A 25,460-nucleotide genomic window follows, 5' to 3' on the forward strand; every position below is an offset into this window, starting at 1 on the left:
CGCAATCAAGTTCAGATCTTACAAATGAAGTTTCGAGGTGGTTTTCAAATGCAGAGTTTACCAGATAAATAATAAATGTATGGCTTGTATTTACTTTACCTCGCAGCTGCCGTCTGCAGCATGCAGTGGTGGTCAGCCGAGCTCATCGTAGGCCAACATCCCTGAAAAGGTCTTATGCTTGTGTCATTTTGGGCGTTCCAGTCATTCAAACCCTGAAACTGATCAAGGTTACTTTACGGTTTCCTCTAAAGTCTTTGAAAAGTGAAAGCAAGTCACAGATTTCACAAAGACATTGAGAAAAATGTGTTTCCACCTTTTCATCGGGATCAATGGAAGCTGAATGAAATCATACCAGGATGCAGTGATCTGCTGTTTTTGTGGGTAATTTAGTAAAAGCCTCTATAGCTTGCATTAAGCAAGAAGTCGACATTGACCAGGAAGACCCGGCCATTTTGAGATGAAGAGACTACTAACAACCTACTCCATGATAGAGAAGCAAAGATGCCAAAACAACAAAGTTTGTACTTAGAGGAGTAGAAGCGATGCAGGAATTTAATCCCGACTGCTTTCACTCATCTACGCATCAAAGTAAAAGGCTTCTTGGCTTTTATCTACTTGGTAGCAGCTTGTCTGAAGCAGCAGATTCAAGATGCTGGTGAACTGAGATGATTAATTCCTCTAATGCTGCTCTGAAACATTTATCCTTATTAATACTCTATCAGAAAACTCAACATTTAGAGGTATCTAGTGTGTGAACTTTAGACTTTGTCAGCCTCTCACATCGTCTTAGCTTTTTGACCATTTATGTTTGTTGAACCACTTCAACATAATAGAGACGTTCCACTAAAATACATTGATACGAGTCACAAGTTAGTTTAAAATTATGATCTTTTTTCATACATAGCTAGGTGTTTCCAGACAAAATGTTGCTATCGCTACAGCTAATCAAAAGATGAATTGTGAATATGAATTAAAGTCAGACCAGTGTATTAAAGATGTTACTGGAAGTTGCAGCTTTCTGCTGGACAGTCAGAGTTCCAGTCTGAGTTAATGAGGGAAGAAAATGCAGGAAATTCTCCGAATCATTGTTATGTTTATTCATTCCTTCCTTTTCTTTAACACTCTTTCCAACTCAGGGTAGCAGAAAGCTGTAGCCCATCGTTGCTATTAGCATGCAAGAACATGCTAAATGAAAAAGGTAGAGATGAATCAACTCAGGTATTTCCTACACCTCCCATCTGTTTCAAACACACACCCTGTTTGTAACTGAATCCTCAGCCTGATTGATTAATGAGCTCTTTTCATGTTAAATTGTTGAACTTGCCATTTAAGACCATGACTCACGTTAAGCACTTACAACATCTTTGTAATAAAGATGAAAGGAGGTTGAGAAAACGTGACATCATCCTTTGCTGCTGCGGTGTCTCCTGGAAGCACACTGCCCTCTTCCTGCCTGTTGCTGTAAAACACCTCAGGTTGGATAACCAAAGCAACCACACTTATTTACCCCAGAATGGGACATTTTTACACCTTTCCACGGGAGACGCCCGGTGGGTGAGAAGCAGAGCCCTGCCGAGGGTCTGCCTGTTTACCCATCTTCTCTTTCCTCTGGTGGTCTGCTCATTTCCCTGTCTGATGTTAAAGCCGTGTTGCCTGAAAGAGCAGTTTTATGTTTTACGGGCAGAGGATTTAGAGCAGAATGACAAAGCACAGGGGTCCACCATCAAACACAGGCTGTCCATTAAGATGCCTGTTTGAAACACATGCTACACTGCACCTTGCTTCCACGTCAGGAGTCCTGCAGGAGGACAAAGCCCAGAGAAGGGATGGAGAAACGATGAAGGAAGAGAAAGCAGGGCTGAAAATGAGGAGGATTACGGGGGAAAGAAGGGAAATGAGTGGAAGATGATTAAAAGTTGGAAGAAGATAAATAAAAAGAGGAGAAAGAAATGTAAAGAGCAGAAGAGGAAGATTCACAGCTCGGTTTTTATTCCTTCAGGTTGTTCTGGGTGCTTTACCAGTGCACACAACTGGTTTTAGTTTTGTTAAATGAATTTGTCTCATACCACAAACAACAGTTTTAAAAGCCTGAACAGCGCTGGGAATGTGGCACAGAAAGAAAGTGTTGCACGGCTAAACGCACCAAATGTCGAGCGAAGCTGGATGTTGAAACTGAACACGGTGACACCAGTAATAATAGCTAAGTGGTCAACACTCAAAACAGTAACAATATCTGGTATGTCATGCCCAAACAAATAGGTACAAATGACTCCTGTGGGTTTCCTTCCACACGTTTAAGAAGATTAATTACAGACATCAGAAGAGAGCCGGCAGTTAAAGAGTTAAAAGGAAGTCAAACATGAACACGACTCTGTCCTGACTGGTGTTGCTGAATGTGTTGGTACCATAAAACTCTTTATATCTTCTGTTGGTCAGTTAAGACACTAAAATCATTTATCTGAACTTATGTGTGTCAAATAATTTCAAACTAATCATCTGAACATGATTAGTGCATCTGTACAGATGATTATTTATGTTCATCATAGTGGTTATCCGTACAAATAAAACCGAGAGGCAACCGTGTGTTTTTATCTATAGTCTGGAGGCAGGTGAGGACACATAATAAAAGACTTTTCAAGTACAGGTGAAACAAAAAAATGGAACTAAACATATAACAGAATAGAGAAAAAAACAAACAGAATCTTGGTGTGGATTAAAAATGATTTGACATGACCCTATAAATCTTTAAAGGGGTCCTATTGTGGTATTTGGAGTTTTCTGAGCTTTCTACAGTGTGACAGTGTTGAATCCTCATCAGACATGTGAACGGCACTGTTTTAATCACCTAAATGCATGTTTGACTTTGAGTTCCAGCACGCTCTCCGTTCGGTTTCCATGGCAACGAAAAACGCGTCGCTTTAGAGAGTTTTTTCTACTTGGAAATCCTTGTGACGTCCCGGGGGATAAGGTTCAGTGATTGGTTACCTTCTACTGGTTAACAAGGACATGTACAAATACATCAGGCGGGTGGAAAACGTGGGATAAAGTTATTTCCAACGATGGCTGGTGAGTTTACCAAAGAGAGACATCCTGCTGCATTCGTTGCTGTGGGTTGCTGTTTCCCACTTTGTTTTCAGGCTCTGATTCAGGTTCCAACATGTAGGGCTGTATGCTATGTGTTGACATTGCATTTAGTTTTTTTTTTTTTTTTTTTTTTTTTCATTGAGTTCAAATTAGCCTAATCCTTCTGTTTATGAGATGTTACAATGACGGTGAAAGCAGGTGAGGTGCGCGCTCCCGATGTAGTGCAGTGGCGGGAGGCGGGGCTTAATGCGGAAGAGTCTCAATCCACTCGTTTTGCCCGCAGGTTGATCTGACAGCCTACGGAGAGGGTCGGTCTGAAGTAAATAAAGCCATTTGTGATAATAACTCGATCAATCCCAGCCCTTCTGGGCTCAGAAATAAAAATAAATTAGCCTGAAATGCACAGAATAGTTCCACTTTAAAGTATTACCCAAGAAATAATTTGCAGATAATTCTTTATTTGGCCTTTTTAAAAAAAAAAAGTATCTAAATAAATAATAATAATAAAAAATCTATGTGTTGTTTATTATTGTGACATATGTCAGAATTATTATGGCGCGAAATTATCCACCAGGAGGCAGAAGACAAGTATGATGTTGTAAACGTATCACAGATTTCCCATTATGTTACCTAACAGGTCTCAGAAGCGGCAGCCGGGCAGCCGGGCAGCCGGGCAGCGGAAACGTGGTGCTTCAAGCTGCCTTTTTTCACTTCATTCATTTTCCTGTTTTGTACAACCTGTTAAAATGTAAATAATTCAGTCTAAAACGATGCCATAGACATTTACAGTAATATCATCAAATACAACTGTTTTATAAACTACTTATTATACAGTAAAAGCAGCACAAAGTGCTTTACGCATTTAAAAATGAGCCCAACCTCGTAGCTAAAACATGAAAAAAGCAACCAGAATAAAAATGAATGAAAAATGACTAAATAAAATGAAATAAAATAAAATGAGAATAACACACCTGGTAATTACATAGGAAAGAAAGATGCCTCATCATAGATTTGGATTCTGGTTTTGGGGATTATTAAAAATCAACTGCAGAGGACTTCAGGGTCCACAAGGGCATTTCTGAAAAGTAAGAAGGTCCTAAACCCCTAAGACATTTAAACACCATTAAAAGGACCTTAGAATCAATCTGAAAGCACACTGATGCAGCCATTTTTAAAACCAGTCTAATTTGTACATTTAATAATAATGGAGTTTATATTCATAGGAATATTTATTGCACTGCGAACCCTTATTTTTCTGGAAATGGCAGCTCTGCATGTGTTAGCTCTACATGTCTGCATATGTCAGACTTGTAGGGTACATTCTGCTACAAACACCACCACACATGACTACAGACATCACAATCCGCAGCATTCAGTCATGCTACATGGAAGGACAAAACATACAAACGCACACACAATGCCAAAAAAACTGTTTAATACTGGAAAACAATAACCCTGCATTGTTTTCCAGTAAGTTGGAGTCTGCATCCCTAATTCTAAAACCAGAAATCTCTTACCAACCATCAGTTGGCCAGCATCGGCGCAGCCACCAACACCACCCACACACCACACTCCCAGTCCCAGTTCTGTGCTTCTCCTCACTGGCGTACATTAAAAACAAACGTTGCATAGTCCTCCACACAGGAAGATTGATGTCTTCCCACCACGGAGCGCTTTGATGGAACTGGGAGCTAAAAGGCAACCAGTATTAACTAAAGCTTCGAGGCAGGAGATGAAGACGCTCCGACTGCTACTGATCTTGTATTTGTCAGTCTGAATAGCAGAAAAGCCTCCTGCTGAGACTGGAAACGAAGGGTCAGGGAGACAAGAAAGTCTTCCACCAAACAGCTGAATGAGTTCTGATGAGACGTCAGTGAACAGCGGAGGAAGTATGGAAGGTCCATGCAAAATATGCAAAGAGGTAGAGCTGCGAGGGGGGCTGTGAGCGTGTCGTGGTTGATTGTCATTTGGCGAACTCTGACCTGCCTGTAGCTAAGAGCTATCCAAGCTAGCTTGGAGCAAACAGGAGCTAACAAGCTAACAGAGCTAAGCAGGCTAAAGCTAAGTCACACTGTTAACAACCAAAAACCGCGGTTGTTCTTCATTCGCCCCTCTTGAAGCAGGACATCGGGTACCTGTCAATCAAAAGGATACGTTCCTAAATATGTTTATAAGTTTTGAGATTAAATTACTTCTAAATGGAGGAGTTATAAAAATCCACTCCCCCCACAGTTGTCATGAAGGTAAACCTGACCTATTAAACCTAAAATGGATTTTTGAACCAGGCTGTAAACATGTTTATTTCTGCTGTAAAGTTGGTCTTTTTAACATGGGAGTCTATGGGGATTTGCTCTGTTTTGGAGCCCCTAGTGGATGAAGAGAGAACTGCAGGTTTTGGTACTTCTGCAATGGCTTAACTTTTATAGTATCATTTACTGATGTTTACTGATGTTTTTCTAAATAAAACATAACATGGTGACACTTTTCATGCACTGGTGTTCTTAGGATCCAGACTGTACCCCCACCATGTGTCTCCCCGACCGGCTCACTAATTCGCCATTCAAAACTTACAACGTCGGCATGGTCCTTGCTTGTGAAGAAATTCACTTGAGATATCTGTCTCTCTTCTGTAGATGGTTGTAGGAGGAGAAGAAAGCAGCTGTACAAGCTACTGAACTAAATGACCACATCTTTTAAATCAATGGATCCCAAATGGGTACGGTGATGGGGGAGAGCCCATCGTACAGCAGATCGGCGTGTGTACTGCTACCTTGCTTATCACTGTTAAGTTTATTGTTCTATTTCTTTGAAAATATCATTATGATATGCTGGTTTGGTGATTCAGACATTGTCACTGTGCAGCATCTTGGAAGAAGTAAAAACTTGGTGCATAACTCCAGCATGGTGACATCTGTTTCATGTGAAAGCCGTTAAACCTCACTATCAGCTGGTCTGTTTTTCCCTTCCTGCAACAAAGACCCAGGAGAAGCGCTCTGTCAACCAGAGGTGTACAATCCAGGTGCTGGGAAGTAGAAGTCCTGTCCGGCAGCTGTTCCAACCAGTCACTAAATCAGCTGAATTTAATCAGCTCAGCTCCGCTGCAGGTAGATGATCCTGTCGGTGAAAACATCTGTTCTAAATGTACAGGTCGATCCAAAAACATGGCAGGACTTCTGCTTTATGGTACCTGGGTTATACACCTCCGTTACAACTATATCTATACCCACACTCGGTTCTTTGGCCACAAGTCCCCCCCCCCCCACCCCCACATCCTCAAACACAGTTAGTCCCCACTTTTAAATAATGATAATTCAACGTCACGTCTTTCCTTGAGGGTGGACAAAAAATGTTGTGTCTTTCCTTGTTTGTTGTTTACTCATCAGCAGCAGGTTACGTTTTCTCTAGTTGTATCTGAGGTGTTGGATATCTCAATATGCTGGCGGGCTTATTTTTGTTAACAATGTCCATACTGGTATTTTTATAAACTGGCCCCAGTACTTGGCTGTTGTGAGAAATTTCTGCAGGAATTACTTTACACAAGTAAATTCAGTTTTTTTTTGTTTGTTTGTTTTTTATTTGTCTTATTTATTTATTTTCCTCTTCTTAAATAATATTGTAGTTTGCATCCTTGTGTCTTCAGCTGTTGGGGGTGGGGGGGGTAAAGGGATGAAAAATGTGATGAGCTGGAAACGGGAGGGGCTGTTTGGAGGTGTGTGTGTGAGTGTGTGTGTGTTTGTTTATGAGCAGCTGAGCTGAAGACATGTGGAGCGTTTGTATTTTGTTTATGTGGAAAAAAAAGAAGGAAGAGAAAGAAGTCCGATGGGACTGAGACAGAAAAGAGAAGCATTGCTTTCCTCAACCTCTAGTCCGGTCCTCGTTGCCACATTAACAACTAGCCCCTCCTGCAGGGATCTCTACAGTCATCATGTGATGGGCCTTTGATGGGGGGGGGGGGGGGGGGGGGGGGGGGGGGGGGGGGGGCATCTACCTGCATGCTTTCTCTCAGGTCAGACACACACTTCTGCTGTGCACACAGGCACATGGGGAAACCATGTGTATCCACAACACAGAGATTACACTGCAGCACAGAGGCTATTACCCCCCCCCCCCCCCCCCCCCCCAGCCACTAACCTGCCTGCCAAGTCACACAGCGTGCAATCTGTGTATTTTTCACTCCTCATGAATAAGTAATGTAGGAAGGCAGTCAGAGCACGGAGCAGCTCTTAAAATGCGGGCTTTGGTTTACTTTGTGTCTTGATGATGAATCTAAGTGGATAAAAGCAGCAAAGCAGATGAAGCTAACTGGCTATTTAAAGCAGAACTATGTTTTTTTTTTTTTTTTTGTTTTTTTTTTTTTTTTTATTACAAAACTCAAAACAAATTATAAACATATAATACAGATCATGGGATGAAAGAAGCAGGAAACATGTTTTCTGTACAGCTTTAGAGTTTTCCAAGGCTCGCGGGGGGAAATTAGGCTTATTAGCTGCTATGTTTCACTCAGTTTGCCTGAAAAACAAAGCCTGAAGGAAAAGCATGAAACAAAACATGAGCATTTACATGATTCAGTCATCTTCTAATAAAAATGATACTGTGACTTCCATGGTGTGATGTTTCACATTGTCCCTTTAGTTCCTGCTTTTATTTTGTAGTTTTGTTCCCTTGCTTCCTGTTTATCAGCTCACCTGGTTTTGATTTTGTGATTCAGTTCAGCATTTCCTTGTTGTTCCCTCTGTGTATTTATTAGGGGTGGGAAAATCGGATCGAAAAATCGGAAATCGGGATTGTTTTCTTCACAATTTTAAAACCGATTTTCTTTGTTAAAAACTTTTTTTTTTTTTTCAAATAAATAAAATTAATCCACTATAAAATTTTTGTCATTTTCATTGGTTTTATTGATCTTTTTACTGGTCTTCTTGGGCATCATAGCAGCAGTATGATGATCTGGCTACTGTGTTGTTTTTTCCTAACTGAAATCAAGAAAAAATGACTAGCAAAAAGAATTTTTATAAAAAAAAAATTTGTTTTTAATGACAAAAATCATCAATATTGAAGAATTTTAAGACTCGCAATTTAAATCGAATCGGTACCCAAAAAATCAGAATCGAATTGAATCGGGACAAAAGCATTTCGTCACAGCCCTAATATTTATACCACTTGGTATATGAGCTCACTGATGGTTTATTGTGTTTGTTTGTTCAGTTAGTGATTAAAATAGATCACAGTATTTTGTGGGTTGTCTGCCTCTACATCTCCACATCAGGGTCCACAGCACCAGTAACCTCGCAGTTAATAACTAGAGATGATCATTTTCTGAGTGAAACATAGTTTAGTTTTGCTCTTTATAAAAAAATAAATATATAAACATAGAAACACACAACTATCGATGGATTTTGATATACTTTGGGCCACCTACATCCCTCATGGGGCTCATACAGCCAGCTGACATGAGCTTCACAAATGAGGTCCTTGTAACTAGCACGGGACTTGCAGAATTTGCCCAAATCAAGCGCATGTTCAGTCACATTTAACCCTTATGGGCCCAACATGAACGTCCTGGCCGGAACATGGAGCCTACACTTCTCCTGTGTAACTCAATGCGTTGGGTTCCAGCTGAAAATCATACGGGACAACAAACAAAGTGATTCACCACAAAGATAGCAAGAAAAAAAGCATCTGAACCATGAAGCAACCACTAAATGTTCTGGTTGAATGGCAGCTTGTGTCTCCTGTTCATCTTTCATCTATTTTCCTAACTGTTCAGTCAAGTTAAGCCGGAGCTTATCCCAGCAACCATCAGGCGAGAGGTGTGGTACACCCTGGACAGGTCGCCAGTCCATCACCATCCTCTTCATCACACTTCATGTTTTTACATCATCAGACCAAGACGACACCGAACAGGTCATTAGTTACAGAGACACTGTTATTACCGTTTGTTTTCATTAACTGCTTAAGATGAAAGAAATATTGCAGGATTCTACTTAAATATCCTAAATTCATGAACATAAGAGTAGCATTAGATGTTTTTTTTTTTTTTTTTCATCTGCAAATGAAATATCCCAAACTTACTGTCGGTGTGAGTCAAGTCTTTCTTCAGTTTTGTTATCATTAAAGGTGGAGTATGTAAGACTTTCAATATTTTAAAAATAAATTAACTAATAAAATAACTACAATCATAGTTAGAAAGTTTTTTGAACACGTAGGTTCCAGTCTGTCCATATTCGATGCGTTATTAAATTACAAGTTTAATTAATGACAAATGACAAAAAGCACATTTTTTTTACTGGTAGGCAAACATTTAAGAAGGGTCTTTGTCATTAATTAAACTTGTAATTTAATAACACATCAAATATGGACAGACTGGAACCTACATGTTTAAAAAAAACTATCTAGTTATGATTGTAGTTATTTTTTAGTTAATTTATTTTGAAAATATTGAAAATCTTACATACTCCACCTTTAACCCTTGAAATGCAATAAACTTGGGCCTTGTCCCCACCTAGCAGGTATCTCACAAAACAAAGATACTTTTCTCCAATTTAGCCCGTCATCCACACAAAAACGCTGATTTATGTTATCAAACCAAAGTGAAGATGTGTGAAATCTCTGTTTATACATCTGCATGTGGACATGTATAGCATACATAACAGGTTTTAGGTTTGGAAACGTCACCGTCTGCGACAAAAAAACACCATGATGTCACACGTGTGACCCTTATTTTCAGCAACATGGAGCTGTGTTGGTGTTATCTGTTGTCCAGGCGCTTTGTGTGTGTTTTTACACTTCCGTCTGTACCGCTCCACGAAGACGACCAACGGCGAAGGATGACGTTAAGGACAATTATTTTCCTCCACCAAACCAAATCATGTTAGAGGCACGTTTTGTGTTTTGTGGAAGTGAGATGGAAGGTTTTTCTGATTGGATAGGATTAGAGGTGCTACTGCCGCCTAAAGGTTTGATCTGCTGATGAATATGCTCAAAAACGTGGTTATGTTATGTGGATAGGTTGGATTTATTTTAAATATGTGGACTCATTTTTTGTACTGGCCAGTTTTACAAAAAAAAGCCGGCTTACATGGTCTTAATGTTAGAATAAAAACTGGTATTTGTCACAGAATGGTGGAGATGTGGATCCACCTGCAGGACAAAGAGGCTCAAAGCACATTAGTGGATCTTGCTTTTAAAACAGGACGATGGGGAAGAACACAACAATGAAGTGGCAAAGGCAAAAATATATAACAGGAAACCAGAACTACAATCTAGACAAAAACTCCAAACCATGACAGAAGTGGAAATACCTGAATTAAACAAACAAAACAAAACTCTCAAAGATTATTTAAAAGTTTTGATACTCCTATATACTCTTATGAGGTGCTTTCTCAGGCTTAGAAATGTATAACAGAAGTGTAATTCAACCCTTTTTTCCCGTGTACGCGTCACTGGACTTAACATGGACTTGTTCATTTCCAATAAAGATTTTTAAGTAAAGAAAGAAATATTCTGAAACTGAAATATCTGCTCCAAAAACGCTAAATGTTTTATATTTCTATTTTCCTCAAAGTGGAGTCAGGCGGGTCCAGACTGGGTGAGAATTACAACTGATCAGCTAAACATCATTCAGTGGAAACAACTCCAAATCCCTATTACACCTTGTAGAAAATCTAGAAATATGGCTTTTATTTAGCTGAAAACTGCCATGAAAACGCAGCGACTGATGGTAAATCTTTATAGTTAGGTTATGTTAAGTATGGCTCATGTCAACATGACCCTCTTTTAAAAGACAAGTTGTCCGTTTCTCTTATTAGTTCATAGAAAATATAAGAATTTCTTCAGCAAACCCATTAGATACCAACTGAAACATAGTTTTTATTAAGCACTAAAAATGTTAATTACAATATTTGTAAAAGACTTAAAGCATAAAATAGGAATATATATCCAGAAAAGGAACTAATACTCTCCTTACTATTTCATTAAGTACAGGTACTAAGGTATGAGCATGTGGTGTATTTGGCTTAGTATTATTTTTCGGTATATGTAAGTCTCTGGCCTGTTTTATGTGTTTTTTCCCCCTGTAACAGGTGTGAACCCATCAGGTCGTCCACCTGCTTATAAAGACGCTGAGGAGAAGATGAGATGCTGAGGTGTTCTCTGTCTCATCTCAGTGTGTTGCTCGGGTGTTAATGAGGCTTCTGAGACCGTGGGGGCACGACACGTTCATAAAAAAAAAAAAAACCCTTATTTGTTCTGTGTCAACTTAAAATAAGTGACAAAGTAAGCAATGAAAAGCTCCTAGTGGTATGTGTGTCAAAACACTGTGGAAAGACAGTTCAGAGGTGGTTTCCATGACTACAGTTCACAGTACGGGAAGGTTCAGCTGTGTTGCACCAGGGCCCCCTAGTGGAGCTTTACAGCACTTCTCTGTTTCCAGTCTACAGTCAGTTCTCTTCATATTTGACTCTTGGTACATCCAAAGCAATTCGGGTGTGATGGGTGAAAGCATAATAACTTAAATCAAATGATAAAGAGACACATTGAGAGCCAGAAATGAGTAGAAAACAGACTTTTAGTTCACAGTAAAGATCTCAGAAATGTGTATCCAGGAGATAAATGATGTTATAATGGAGGGACTTTAAGGGGGAAAGGCTTGGGTTGAACCTGATGGGCGGTTTTAATACCTGTGTGCATTTACACTGATGAAGTTGGGAGATATTCATTAAAGGGCAGCTAAGTCCACGTGTTCAATTGCTTGTTAATACAAATCTCTAATCAGCCAATCACGTGACAGCTTGTTGTTGCATCTCGTTTTGCTGAAACTGAGCATCAGAAACTGCTGATCTTCTAGGATTTTCACACATCTCCAGTGTTTACAGAGAAGGTCTGAGGAGGAGAAAAGAATTGTGATGGAAACGTCCAGCAGGATAATTCCCCGTGTGACGAAGCTCAGACGGCTTGCTTGGACATGACGATGAGTTCACTGTCCTCCAACGGCCTCCACAGTCACCAGATCTCAGTCCAGCAGAGCAGCTTTGGGATGTGGTGGAACTGATTCTCATCATGATGGGCAGAAACTGTGTGATGCTTCATGTCAACATGGAGGAAATTGTCTGAGGAAAGTTTCCAACACCTTGTTGTCTCAGACAGCAAGAATTACGGCTGTTCTGAAGGGATAAAAAGAGAAGACCTGATAAAGTGACTAGTCAGTGTGTCTGAACTGTGACAGAAAATTCTCCTGAGGGGTAGGGGTGAGGTGTTTTTAGAGCTTGGGCTTATGAAGGCAACACATCCCATCATGGGTGTAACTACGCTGCTTTGCTGTCCTTAGCAACACAAGTCAAAAACTAATGGATGGATTTTGATGAACTTTTCAGGACATCTGACAGATGGAATAAGGAACGAGTGGTTAGGTCTCGGAGGTGATCCAGGTCACCACCTGGATGCAGGAGCCTGCAGGATCTATGGGGAGATTAGGATCATTTTGCCATCAGAGCTTGTCAGCAAAAGCTGAAATGGAATTTTAATAACATTTATTTTGTCTGATCAGAACACAAAGTTCTGCTTGGAAACATTCGGTTCTGGTCTTCAAGCAAGACATAACCTCAGTTCTAGTTGCCTCAAGGGAAAGAGAGGCTGATTTCTTGCTTATGGTTCTTCAGGGCTGCATGACCCACATAGCAGACACATTGGAACCAACGTGGACCACCTCAGTCGAGTGGTCCGAACATAAAAGACATAAAATACAGCAGTTTCTTTGTGGACCACATTGTGGCGGTCATGTGGCTGGGTTTTGGTAGCCACACTCACATGGAGTTGAGGCTGAATGTGGGCCAAACAGAACTGTAAATGTGGACCACAACTGGGCCGAACGTGTTTTCCAGTCTGGAAAGGACTGAAACTGGTTTACTGGACCAAAAGAGCAGAAGTCAAAGCTGCACTATCTCCGATCTCTCTAGAGCACACATGTACCACATTTTCAACACTTGATCTACAGTAGTGCTCATATTTATTCATCCCCTCTCATTAAAGAAGGAAAAAAAACAGCTGCCTGTAAAATAAGCTGAAATTGACTAAAGTAATAATAAATAAAAAAAAATTCTGAAAATTATTACATTATTTTCTAATTCTGGTTCAATAGAAATATTTTTTTTATAAAAAGCAAACAAATAAGATAATTTATTACATATTCCATCAGTCATAAAGTAATATTTAGTTAAACAATCCTTTAATGTTTCCGCTCCAGTCAGGTGTTTTCTGTTCCTCTCAGTCAGACTTCTGCACCTGTTGACAGGTATTTTGTCCCACTGTTCAACAGAAAAGTCTCTCATTTGTCCAGGACACATTTGTTTTTTCTTTTTTTCTTTCTTCAACTTAATTAAATTAAAAACAAAACAGTGTCTAAATTAAATTTTTGCAAATGTTTAGTTATTATTCCTTTTTTAAGTCTCCAGTTATTTGAGTGACTGTTGTAACTTCAGCCTTTTCTTTAATGAAAGGGGATGAAGACATATGAGCTGTAACTATGAATCAGACAGAAAATGCAGACGATGTAGATGAACTACGCTGGTCCATGTGCTGCTCGCAACGACTCAACTGGATGCAGTTTGATGTGTTTAAGAAAAGGTTTCAACAAAAAAAGCAAAATGCAGCGCTGAACGTCTGTGCAGTTGTGAACGGCCGGGAGAAGTCCACAGATTGAAGATAAGTGCTGGCAAGGGAGGGGGTGGGGGGGGGGGGTGGGGGGGGGGGGGGGTCGCGCTGAAAGATGGGAAATGACAGAGTGAAACGGAGGGGTAGAGCAGACCCCCGGAACAAGATGGCTGAGTGGGCTGCACTCGTGGAAAAGGTTGTAGCTCGTGATTAGGGCAGAGAGGATAAAGGGAGTCAGAAGAAAGGAAGCAGAGAACGGCAATGAGTCAGACTGATTGGTTTCCATGGGAACGGTGGATGGGTCCTTCTGGCTTGGTGTGGATCACCTTACACACAGAAAACTGTGAGGGTGTGAAGGGGCAAGTTTAATAGGTGATGCCACACCTTTTGTGTGTGTGTGTGTGTGTGTGTTTAATGCATGTCATTTAGTATTCAGCTCCTCTCCTCAGAAACATCATTTAGAAAAGAACATGTAGTTCCTTTGTTGAGAGGTGGATGTATACATCTCTCAGATGTGTCCATCTGTGAGAATCATGGACACACCGGGTAACTAGGCTGCAGTTAAACATGTTCGTTATAAAAATGTCAAATTGCATCAAAGCATCTTCAGATCCTGCTTCCAGTTTTCTGTTAAAAGTTTGGAGGGTAAAAATATTCACATTTTAGCTTTCAGGCTGCTTTTTTTTCCTTATAATCTCCCGACACGTCCTCTGTTTGGGCTGCAGGAAGGCTGCTCCCGTAGTCGTCTCCGTTTCCCCGGCAGGACTTTGTAATTTGTGCAGAATGTGGTTTTTCCAGACTATCTCTGGAGGAGATGCAGTCCTGCAGTCTGAACCGAGGCTGATGAGCTGCAGTCCTGCAAGCTTCACTCGCCGACCTAATGGCTCAAACAAATGAGTTGCTGTGAAGAACTTGATGAGTTGTTGGATCTATTTAATTTAAATCAGGTGTGTTGGAGCAGGGACACATGGAAAACATGCAGGACCAGGGTTTTCCGCCACTGTTTTAAAGTACAAAGGAACTTTTCTGCATGAATACGCCACCAACAGCCAATGACGTGCACAACTGATTAAGCTCTACTACTAATTAATTTGAATCAGGTGTGTCTGAGCAGGGATACATAGAAAACCTGCAGGATTCTGGCCCTCGAGGACCGGAGCTGGACACCTCTGCTCTAACCTTTTCGGTTCTTTCGCGCATTCGGACGGATCGGAACTTAGAGACCATGACCCTCAGTTCCTTAGGTCTTTCCTTAGTTCTTTAGGAACGCATCTGACGTAGCTGCCTGACGTAGGTGACAGCTACGCCCTCGCGCTGAGCGCCACAACTTAATATTCGCATCTTCAGACCCCGCCATTTTTAAAAACCACTGTTTACTTATGATACGTTTACTCATACGAAATGAATACAATCGGCGCGTTTTTAAGAAGTTAAACTTACACGTCATCTCCTTTGTCTGCGGAGATGTGCTCTTCCTCCTTGCTCCATGAAACGAAGAAGCATCATCTGCAGCTTGTTTCTTCTTCTACTGGCTCTCTCGATGTGGTTTTCCAGCATCTGTGTTAGCCGCATGCAGCGATGCTTCATGATTAATAGACCTGTTAAGCAGGCTACCAACATGATGGCCTTGTTGCGCTCCATATTTGCTCCTTTGTGGTGTTTTCATCTTCGCGGTTTTGTTTTGTTGCTGAGTGGCGCTAGAATAACACATCACTGTCGCAGATGGTTGCGTCAGATAGGTAGCGATCGGGACTCCGACTCATCTCCTAATGCAAAGTGACACGGTTCTCTGCTAAGAACACGATACAACCGCAGACCATAACACAACCTGGCTTCTTCTGGATGTGTTGAAAGGGTTAAACGGCCTGCCATGTTATCCAGAATACCTGATGATGACCTAGTGGAGTGATCCCGTCTTCGTGCCGCTTATCCGGAGTCGGGTCGTGGGGGCAGCAGCCTAAGCAGGGAAGCCCAGACTTCCCTCTCCCCAGCCACATTTGCCAACTCTGCGGGGGGGTCCTGAGGCGTTCCCAGGCCAGCCGAGAGATGTAATCCCTCCAGCGTGTCCTGGGTCTTCCCCGGGGTCTCCTCCCAGAGGGACGTGCCCGAAACACCTCACCAGGGAGGCGTCCAGGAGGCATCCTGACCAGATGCCTGAGTCACCTCAACTGGTTCCTCTCGATGCGGAGGAGCAGCGGCTCTACTCTGAGCCCCTCCCGGATGACCGAGCTCCTCACCCTATCTCTAAGGGAGAGCCCGGCCACCCTGCGGAGGAAACCCATTTCAGCCGCCTGTATACGAGATCTCGTTCTTTCGGTCACGACCCACAGCTCATGACCATAGGTGAGGGTAGAAACGTAGATCGACTGATAAATTGAGAGCTTCGCCTTCTGGCTCAGCTCCTTCTTCACCACGACAGACCGGCGCAGAGTCTGCATTACTGCAGACGCCGCACCGATCCGTCTGTCGATCTCGTGCTCCATCCTTCCCTCCACCGTGAACAAGACCCCGAGATATTTAAACTCCTCCACTTGAGACAGGACCTCACTCCCGACCCGGAGAGGGCAATCCACCCTATTCTGGCTGAGGACCATGGTCTCAGATTTGGTGGTGCTGATTCTCATCCCAGCCGCTTCACACTCGGCCGCGAATCGCTCAAGCGAGAGCTGGAGATCACGACCAGATGAAGCCAACAGGACCACGTCATCCGCAAAAAGCAGGGACCCAATCCTGAGGCCACCAAGTCGGATCCCCTCAAAACCTCGGCTGCGCCTAGAAATTCTGTCCATATAAGTTATGAACAGAATCGGTGATAATCGGTCAGTGATCCGAACTGCTGAAAAAGCTGCCGTGTTACAGGAAGTGTTCCGCATGATCCGATCCTGAGGATCATTAAATGCTAGCGACTGACTGAGTGCAGCCTCGGAAGGAAAGCCACCATCACAGCGACAGACATCCGCAGGTTTGGAGGGTTTTGACATGATATGCTCCATGTTAATCTTTATGATTGGATTGATTTACCATGACGGATATATTGATACTGTATTGAAATACCATGTACAGATCAGAATAATTCCCTCTGCCAGGGACGTTGTGTTTCTTATGCCATTTCTCTGTTTGTTTGCAACCTTTCGCAAAAACTACTGGACAGATTTACATGATTTTCTTTTTTTTTTTTTTTTAGTCTTGGTCCAATTTAGATTCATGATATTTTGGGATTGATCTGGAGCATCATCTGGGTTCAGGAATCTTGTGAAGGACTCTTCATCATCGTTTTTTAGCATATAAGCACATAAGTCCACAATGAATGGTCAGGAAGCTGGGCCAAACATCCAGGAGAAGTTCCCAACAAGTTTTAGAGGATATCAAAGAAAGATCTGGATGAAATGAAAAATACTTTATAAATCCCCAAAGGAAATCAATAATAGGGGATAATAATAGGGAAAAATAGGGAAATTTGCCGGTGGATCCCAGCAAAGTTCTGGATACTCCCATCCAGAAAAGGGGGGAAAAAAAGGAATCTTTGGGGTTTTCATCACTGCAAGAGGACAAATAAAGACATAAACATGCAACAAACCGTGGATTTCTTACCAGTGTATGTAGGAATCTAATGGTGTATCCATATGAAGGAATGTAGGACTAGAACAGGCTGGACACGGCAGTTTGGGTGGAAATGAGCTGCTAGGCGGAGGTTTGCACTTTGACTGCATTTCTGGGTTAATCTGGGGATTCTGACGTTACACTTGCATCATGCCTGCAGCTCCACTGGTATGTAGCCAACATACATGATCGTGTCGGTGCTCTGAAATGAGCTGGTAAACTAAGCTTCGAGTAAACAAAACATTTTAGTGAAACCTCTCGCCCAATGATTGTTGTAGACTCCAGCTTCCCCCAACCGTGAATTAGACAAAGCAGTGAAGAAAGATGGACGGATATGATCTAAACATAATCCAGCAAAAAGCTGGACAAGAGATCAAATAATCCCCAAAATTTGGCTATATGTTCCCCCTATAACTACATCCATGTTTCAGTTTCAGCAAGGAAAGTTTCTGTACAACAAAATATGAGGAAACAGCCTGAAATCAAACTTGAAACATTCAAACCACGCTGTCAACAACACAGTTTTATTCCACACAGCCGAGGTGATCCAAGGTTTGGAAGCTGTTTGCAAAGGAACATGAATGAAACAGGAATAAATAAAAATGCTGTGGACCAGAATAGACTGTCATTTTGAATGTCATCGTCCTTAACATTAAGAGTAAAACATTGTTTTAAAAAAAAGCATCTATGCATGGATGAACATTAGACATTTAATAATCAGGCAGAGAAAACGCTCTGATGTTGTCTCTCTGCTTCCCATCAGCCCTTTATGATCCAGTTCATACTGTGAGTCATAGCAGCAAAGCCATCCTGCTTTTTTTTTTTTTTTTTGCAAAAATACGTTGAAATATATTATATTATATATTATATGAGTGTGAGTTATATATATTATATTATATCAGAACAACCTACATTAAAATGTGTTCTGCCCTTTACTGTGAATTAGGTTGTTGTCATTATTTTTTAAAAATAGCTGCATATGTGCATTTGCCCAGCTTTTACCAGCAGTAGTCAGACTGAAAGCAGCTGTATGAGTTGATCTGACAGCTTTTTGTTCTGTATATAGAACGACTAATACCAGTAAGCCTCGGTCCATAATTCAGTTAAAAGTCTGCAACATCTTACAATTGTTTGAGCCCCGTGCCTGTTCTTTAAGCATCTGCCTGAAAATTGCATTCCCACAATAAAATGAGAAAATTTCTATGTTAATACCTTTGGATTCATAGTGAAGAGAGATTTGTTAAGATGTGTAAACATTGGTTTATGCGTTACTGATGCGGAATTACATGAAGATGGCACAAAACATACTTGGCTTGCCAAAAGTAATGAGAATACTAATTGAGAAAAAAATGCTTTTGTGGTGAATATGATCATCCCTTTGGAATGGTGCAGCTGTAGCTTTAAATCTCTCTGTAATGTGTGAAAATTACCCCTGCAAAGGTCAATTCTGATGAAGTGAAGCTGCTTTAACACAGGCAGCTCAGGAGAGGTCTCCAAAATGGTAATTTTGGCACACTTTGGTACCATCTTCTCCAAATTCTCCAAATGAAAAACTTGCCCCAGGAAGAAATTGTCATTAGCTGATCAACCAAATGTCTGAACACAGAGGAGTTTGTTTCCATATGTCTTCATGTGCAGCTCATATAACAAATCAAATCAAAATTTATAAAGGTTAAGTAAGTTCAAAATTACAGCAGCTTTTATTCATAAAGTAGTGTAAAGTGCTTTACGTATATTAAAACAACAAGTAAAACAATGAGACACATAATCATTCATACACACACACACATACTGAAGACAACCCCAGTCCCATGTTGCTTGGCAAAACTGTAAAGTAATGTCTGTCTCTTTAACCAATAATAACAGTAATAATAATAATAATAATAATAATAATAATAATAATAATAATAATAATAATAATAATAATAAAAGAATAAACATCCGGTATCCTGTCACACCAGGGGCCAGCCCATCCATAACCATGGAGCGGGTCAACACTGGAACAGCCACCACTCACGGTCACCCAGATCCGCACCACAGCCAAATGGCTGCAATGCAGGGGCCAACCTGTAAATGGCCGTCCCCATGGCAACGACCCGGCAAAATGAGCAGGCACAGCCCCCAGCAAGAAGGATCCCCTTGAGGAAAAATCTGGAATAACAAGGCTTGAAAGATCAAACAAGACTAAGACCTACAAAAACAGCTAAGAACAACCAAAAAGTAACTAAATATGAGTAAAGACCACTGCGGAAAACAATGCAGCTTCACAGAAAAGCTCTGGAATTGTACCATCGCTAATTCTCTCTAAATGCATCTTGCATGATGACTTATATGCATGTGCACTTGTATGCACATGTGACACTCTCACCATTTCATCACAGCTTGTTTTCATGCTTAAGTACATATCCGCCTGCATAGGTCTCTGTACCCACAGACTGAGCATTCTGGGTTTCATGTTTCAACGCAGGCAGAGAGACATCTGGTCTTCCAAAAAATGTAATGAAGAGCTCTCAGAACTGATGGTAAGACCTGATTCCAGCCACCAACAACCAATTTCATAACAAACAGCATAAACTCCAGTCATTTTCACCCCTATGAGCACAAACCCTGTAACAATGCTCTGGCAGCAATGCATACTTTTAAGTACTCAGTTTAGTTACATGTACTTTATAATTCAAATCAGTGAGGTCTTCTTTTTGTCAGAGCAAAGATAAACAGGATGAACAAAACCAAGAAGTGGCTACATCAAGCTATTGAAGTTAAAACTGGTAAGTGGGTGTTTATTGTACATTGTGTGTTTTCCAATCTGACTGATTAGGCTCATTGGTCTCTCCGAATTCTCCCTCTGAGTGAGTGTGAGTGGTTGTTTGTGTCTTTGTGTTTGCCCTGCTATGGCATGGCAACCAGTTCAGAGTACCCAGCCTCTCACCTGTTCTAAACAGGAATATGCGCCAGGTTCCTGCAGCCCTGATCTGGATTAAGTGCTATAGGAATGAAGGAATGAAAAGTCTGACCAACAACAGCTGCAACACTGACTAATGATGAAAGTGAATTATCTTGCAAAGAGACTTCATTTAATATTAATTCATTAAGCTTTAATATGTCTTCACTTTCAAATAGTTAATCCATCTTTCAGAGATGTATTTTCTTAAAATTTTAATGTTCTGAGCTACATTTAAAGAAAAGAGAAGGAAACTAGCGCTGGAGTTCTTTAAAAATGTATGTCAGACTTGTCCAGAAGCAGTTTGTGCCTTTTATTATCTGCTCTTTTCAAACTTGTGAGGACGTCCAGGCTCAATTTTGTAGGACTCTGGGAAGTCATGGAAACCTCCGGAGTATTGAATCATGCATGAGGCCTCTTTATTCACATATAAATAAATTCCTGTATAATGTAACTAATGAAACTGCTTCATTAAAAATATAATTAGTTTATATTTTTTTTGCAAGTTTTATCATGATCAATGCGGATACATGACAGAATGCATTTTAAACAAATACAAACTTTAAACATATTTGTTTTTTTTTAGCAGTTCTACTGCACTTACAAGGACTCCGACTGGTGTGCAGAGCAGAATGTAACCACTTAAAATATATTGTACAGTCATTGCAGCCCTGACACCACAGTTCCACCCAACATAACAAATCCCAGTTTGATTAAAAAACAAACAAAAAAGGCGAACAAACAACTGAAATTACAGTCTTGCTGATGAATAGTGACACTTTATTTAAATTTAAGACATGAAAAGGTATTATTATATACATTATAACATGATACGATGTGATACAATGTGATGCAAGGCAAAATGAAACTATGATCCTATGATATGATACAATGTGAAATGATGCATTATGATGTGAGATGACATTGTTGTAAAGTGAAGGTAAACAAATACGATACCATGCGACGCAATATGATGCAATAAGATACGATGTGATACGATACGACGTGTTCCGACACGACGTGTTCCGATACGACGGGTTATGATACGACGGGTTATGATACGACGGGTTATGATATGACGTGATACGATACGACGGGTTATGATATGACGTGATACGATACGACGGGTTATGATATGACGTGATACGATACGACGGGTTATGATACGACGTGATACGATACGACGTGATACGATACGACGTGATACGATACGACGTGATACGATACGACGTGTTACGATACGACGTGTTACGATACGGCGGGTCACGATACGACGGGTTATGATACGATGGGTTACGATACTATGGGTTACCATGCAACGGGTTACGATACGACGTGTTACGATGCGACGTGTTACGATGCGACGTGTTACGATGCGACATGTTACGATGCGACGTGTTAAGATGCGACGTGTTCACGATACGACGGGTTACGATGTGACGGGTTAAAATGCGACGTGTTACGATGCGATGTGTTACGATGCGACGTGTCACGATGCGACGTGTCACGATGCGATGTGTTACGATACGACGTGTTACGATACGACGTGTTACGATGCGACGTGTTACGATGCGACGTGTTACGATGCGACGTGTTATGATGCGACGTGTTCACGATACAACGGGTTACGATGCGACGGGTTAAGATGCAACGTGTTACGATGCGACGTGTTACGATGCGACGTGATACTATACTACGTGTTACGATGCAACGTGTTACGATGCGACGTGTCACGATGCGATGTGTTACGATACATCGTGTCACAATATGACGTGTTACGATACTACAGGTTACGATACGATGGGTTACCATGCGACGTGATACTATACTACGTGTTACGATGCAACGTGTTACAATGCGACGTGAAATGATATGTGATACGATACTATGTGATACGATACAATGATACACGATATAATGATCCATATTACTTTCCCCAATTATGAGTTGGCCCATCGCTCCCTTTGCAAAATCTTAAAAAAGAAGTACAAACAAAAATACACTGTAATCTAAGAAAGCCATGAATTACACAACAGAAATGATAAATATGTTGTATTATACTAATTTTAGGATAAAAAGTAAAAAAAAATGGAAGAACAAAACCTGATAAGTTAAAAAGGAACAAAACATAAAGCTACTGCTTGAACCACGCAACCCCAACATAGATGTTGCACAAAACGTGTTAACAAGTATTTGATGGAAATGTGGACAAATACTTTGTTAAAACCATAAAACTTGCATTATGGAGCTTGATCCCCTTACCAGAAGGTAATAACTCCTACTCTGGATGGGTCTGAAAAATCTCCATACTTGTCTGAGCACATGACTGGACTGCATTTTCAGATTCATGCCAAACACCCTCAGGCTGAAAACAAATGAGCTTTTAACTATGTATGCATGTTCATTATGGCTGCCTTGCATATTTTGTATTTGTTTGAAGCATCATTTCTGGGCGTCCAGAGAAATTAACATTATGTAATGCAACATGTGAGTAACCAGGAGGGGCAGTTTTGCTACAATCTGACTGGAAATAAGGTCACAGGGTCGACAGTGATGAAAATAAAGTTTCCAGTACAAAGCACAGTGTACTTGAGCCTTACATACCATCAAATATACTGTTGTTTTCTGCCCTGATATCACAACCAATCAAACACTAACTTGCTCCATATTTACCTCCATAGTTGTTTATAGTCTTGTTTACACCGTACAAGTCCAGCAGCTCTATCGGTCTGAGTTGTTAAATGCGCCCCCTAGTGGTGTCCTTCAGTAACATGCTTCGCAAACAAGTAACCATGTGAACAATAACACTCACAATGCAGAAACAAAGCATTAAACATTTAATGGAATTTTGACCTTAGTTTACATTAAAAAAAAAAAAACATGCATCCAAGAATAAAGATTAATCAAGATCAAATTATGTTCAAATCAGACTAAAAGCAGAACACATTTTAGAGCATTATTAAGTAAATGAAATGAATTCCTTTAACTTTCTGCAGGTTTGTTACAGACTGACATGTCATGATTTGGGTTTTTCTGTGCTTTGTTTTTGGGCTTCCTGTTTTATTTTGTAGTTTTTCCTGTCTTGGTTCTTGGTTAGCTTCTTAGATTTCCTGTTCATTGATTTGGTTCACCTGGGTTCATTTAGTTCATTTGTTTCACCTGTTTCTCGTTCGGTTTTTCCTGTGTATTTATACCACTCATGTTCACTCATTGTTTGCTGGATCACTTTGTACCTCAGTTTAGTTTGTCTGTTCTGAGTTCCCTGGGTTCCTCTGAGGAAAATAAATCAGTCTTGAACCTGCATCCCTGCTCCCTCGTCTCCGCGTTTGGGTCCACACCACATCTCCACTGCTTTTGTGACACTGACATTCAACTACAGGATTATTGTTAAACAAATTTAAGCTCTTCACAGCTAATAAATTAGCTAAACTGATATTTGCACTCATATTTATTAAGATAATAGATTCAGTCAGTAGCATGAAACTCCATTTGTCATGCACATATTTATTTTCCCTCCAGAAGTAGAAACAAAACCTGTTCAGTCTCTTCCATCACAGACAACAGCGGCTGTCCTCCTTCCTTTGTATGCTGTCTAGGCCTCTTCCACCTCAGTATGAATAAACAGAAATACTCTCTTTCTCAATCCAACACACACACAGATAGAGATAAGAGTTTGTGGATGAATCGGCTGAAGCCGGAGGGCTGATGTGTGGGAGGTTTATAGTGGAGCGGCTTAATAAAAGAGCTTTTACTGTGTATTATAACCGAAGGGACCGATGTTTCACAGAGCGGCTCACACACGGGGAGCTGCTCAGTGTAACGATCACATCTCAGCTGCTCCTTTTAGGATGAGACACAGAGGAGCAGCACAGAGTGGACAGAGTGTGTGGAGGACACTGAAGCAACTCCAGCAAAACAACGCTGCTTGTATTTGTTGTCTGCAGAAGGACACAGACTATGGACGATGAGAACGGTGCGCTCAGGTGTTCACATACAATCAAGCTACAGCCGTGAGATGGACTCAGTTAAATCCACATAATGTAAGATCTGCAGCTGCATCTGCAATGAGAAATGCAGAGCTGGCGGTTGGCTGTGGAAGAGCCAGTGAGCTTCTGAACTGCTTGATTTGCCTAATTGCATTACAGACCTTCTGACTACCTCACCAGCTCACGCGTCTTTCCACCTCATTCACTATTTGGTGAATGCTCGGGGACTTCCTTTGTCCTCTGACTCGTCGGTCTCGCAAACAATGCGGTGTGCAAAATGTGTGTGTGCAGTGTATTATGCTTTAAAGAGCTTTCTCAGTCAACCTTTTGAGGTTGTGTGTATATCACGACTAACAAATCCAAAGCACAGTATCTAGAAACCCACCTTGCCCGTGCTGTGACCACCTTAATGAATGATGGAGCTTTGCTAATTAGCCAAAAATCATGAGTGCAACATACCGCAGAATGACTGCAGCCACTTTACAAATCCTGATCTGCAGCTGGTGCAAGAACATTGTGGGATGTGTGACACCAAGTGAGAGTGTGAGAGGTTGACAAGCGTGTTTGCTGAGCTCTCCCAAACCTCAGCGTTGAAATATTTACCGCTGAAACTGCAGAAGATGTGAGAAACGGGAAAGTGCAAGAAATGCTGGAGGGTTAGATAGACAGTCAAATCTCAGCAGCAGCAGAGAGGTTTCCTCTCACTGCAGGAAAGAGAGCTGCACAGATAAACCAGGAGTCAGCGTGAATGCTCAGACAAGCAGGAAATGGCCATGAGATATGATCATGAATTCTGCAGGATCTGCAAGGTAAGGTGGAGGCGGTTTCATGCTCCGGAGTTTGTCAAGATCGCATCAACTCTGCTATTTGAAATCTGTCAGGATGCTTCTTACCTCCACAAACAGGAAGCAGGGAACGATGGAGCTGCTGCTCTTCACACCCGGCTTCTCCTCCACCGCCATCCTGCTCCGTTTCTGTCAACCAGCCTGGTTCTGTCTCCTTATCCTGAAGGAAAGAGGATTCAGGTCGGTCAGCTGGAGGGTGTGTATAGGACTGAGTGTAATCCATTAAGAACAAATATGATTTGGGGTTTTCCACAATGTCTCTTTAGCTCAACATAGTCAGTGTTTATTTTAATTCAGTAAAATCTATCCAAAGTTAATCGCAATCAAATTCCATGTAATGTATATGTCATTGAATATCTA

The 25,460-nt window shown here is 41.1% G+C and overlaps 1 protein-coding gene across 1 annotated transcript in view; it reads right to left on the reverse strand.

Moving 5' to 3' along the window:
• The window catches only part of plppr2a (phospholipid phosphatase related 2a), a gene marked incomplete at both ends in the record, with an annotated part of 66,495 nt that extends 41,278 nt beyond the window's left edge, over positions 1 to 25,217 (reverse strand). Inside the window, one exon of the mRNA XM_079252714.1 lies at positions 25,149 to 25,217. Within this exon, the coding sequence (XP_079108840.1) occupies positions 25,149 to 25,217 (69 nt within the window). The remainder of the gene's footprint in view (positions 1 to 25,148) is intronic.
• Positions 25,218 to 25,460: the final 243 nt, after the last annotated feature.

The sequence above is a fragment of the Telmatherina bonti genome (genome assembly GCF_933228915.1).
Source record: "Telmatherina bonti genome assembly, chromosome: 14".
Lineage (NCBI taxonomy): Eukaryota > Metazoa > Chordata > Actinopteri > Atheriniformes > Telmatherinidae > Telmatherina > Telmatherina bonti.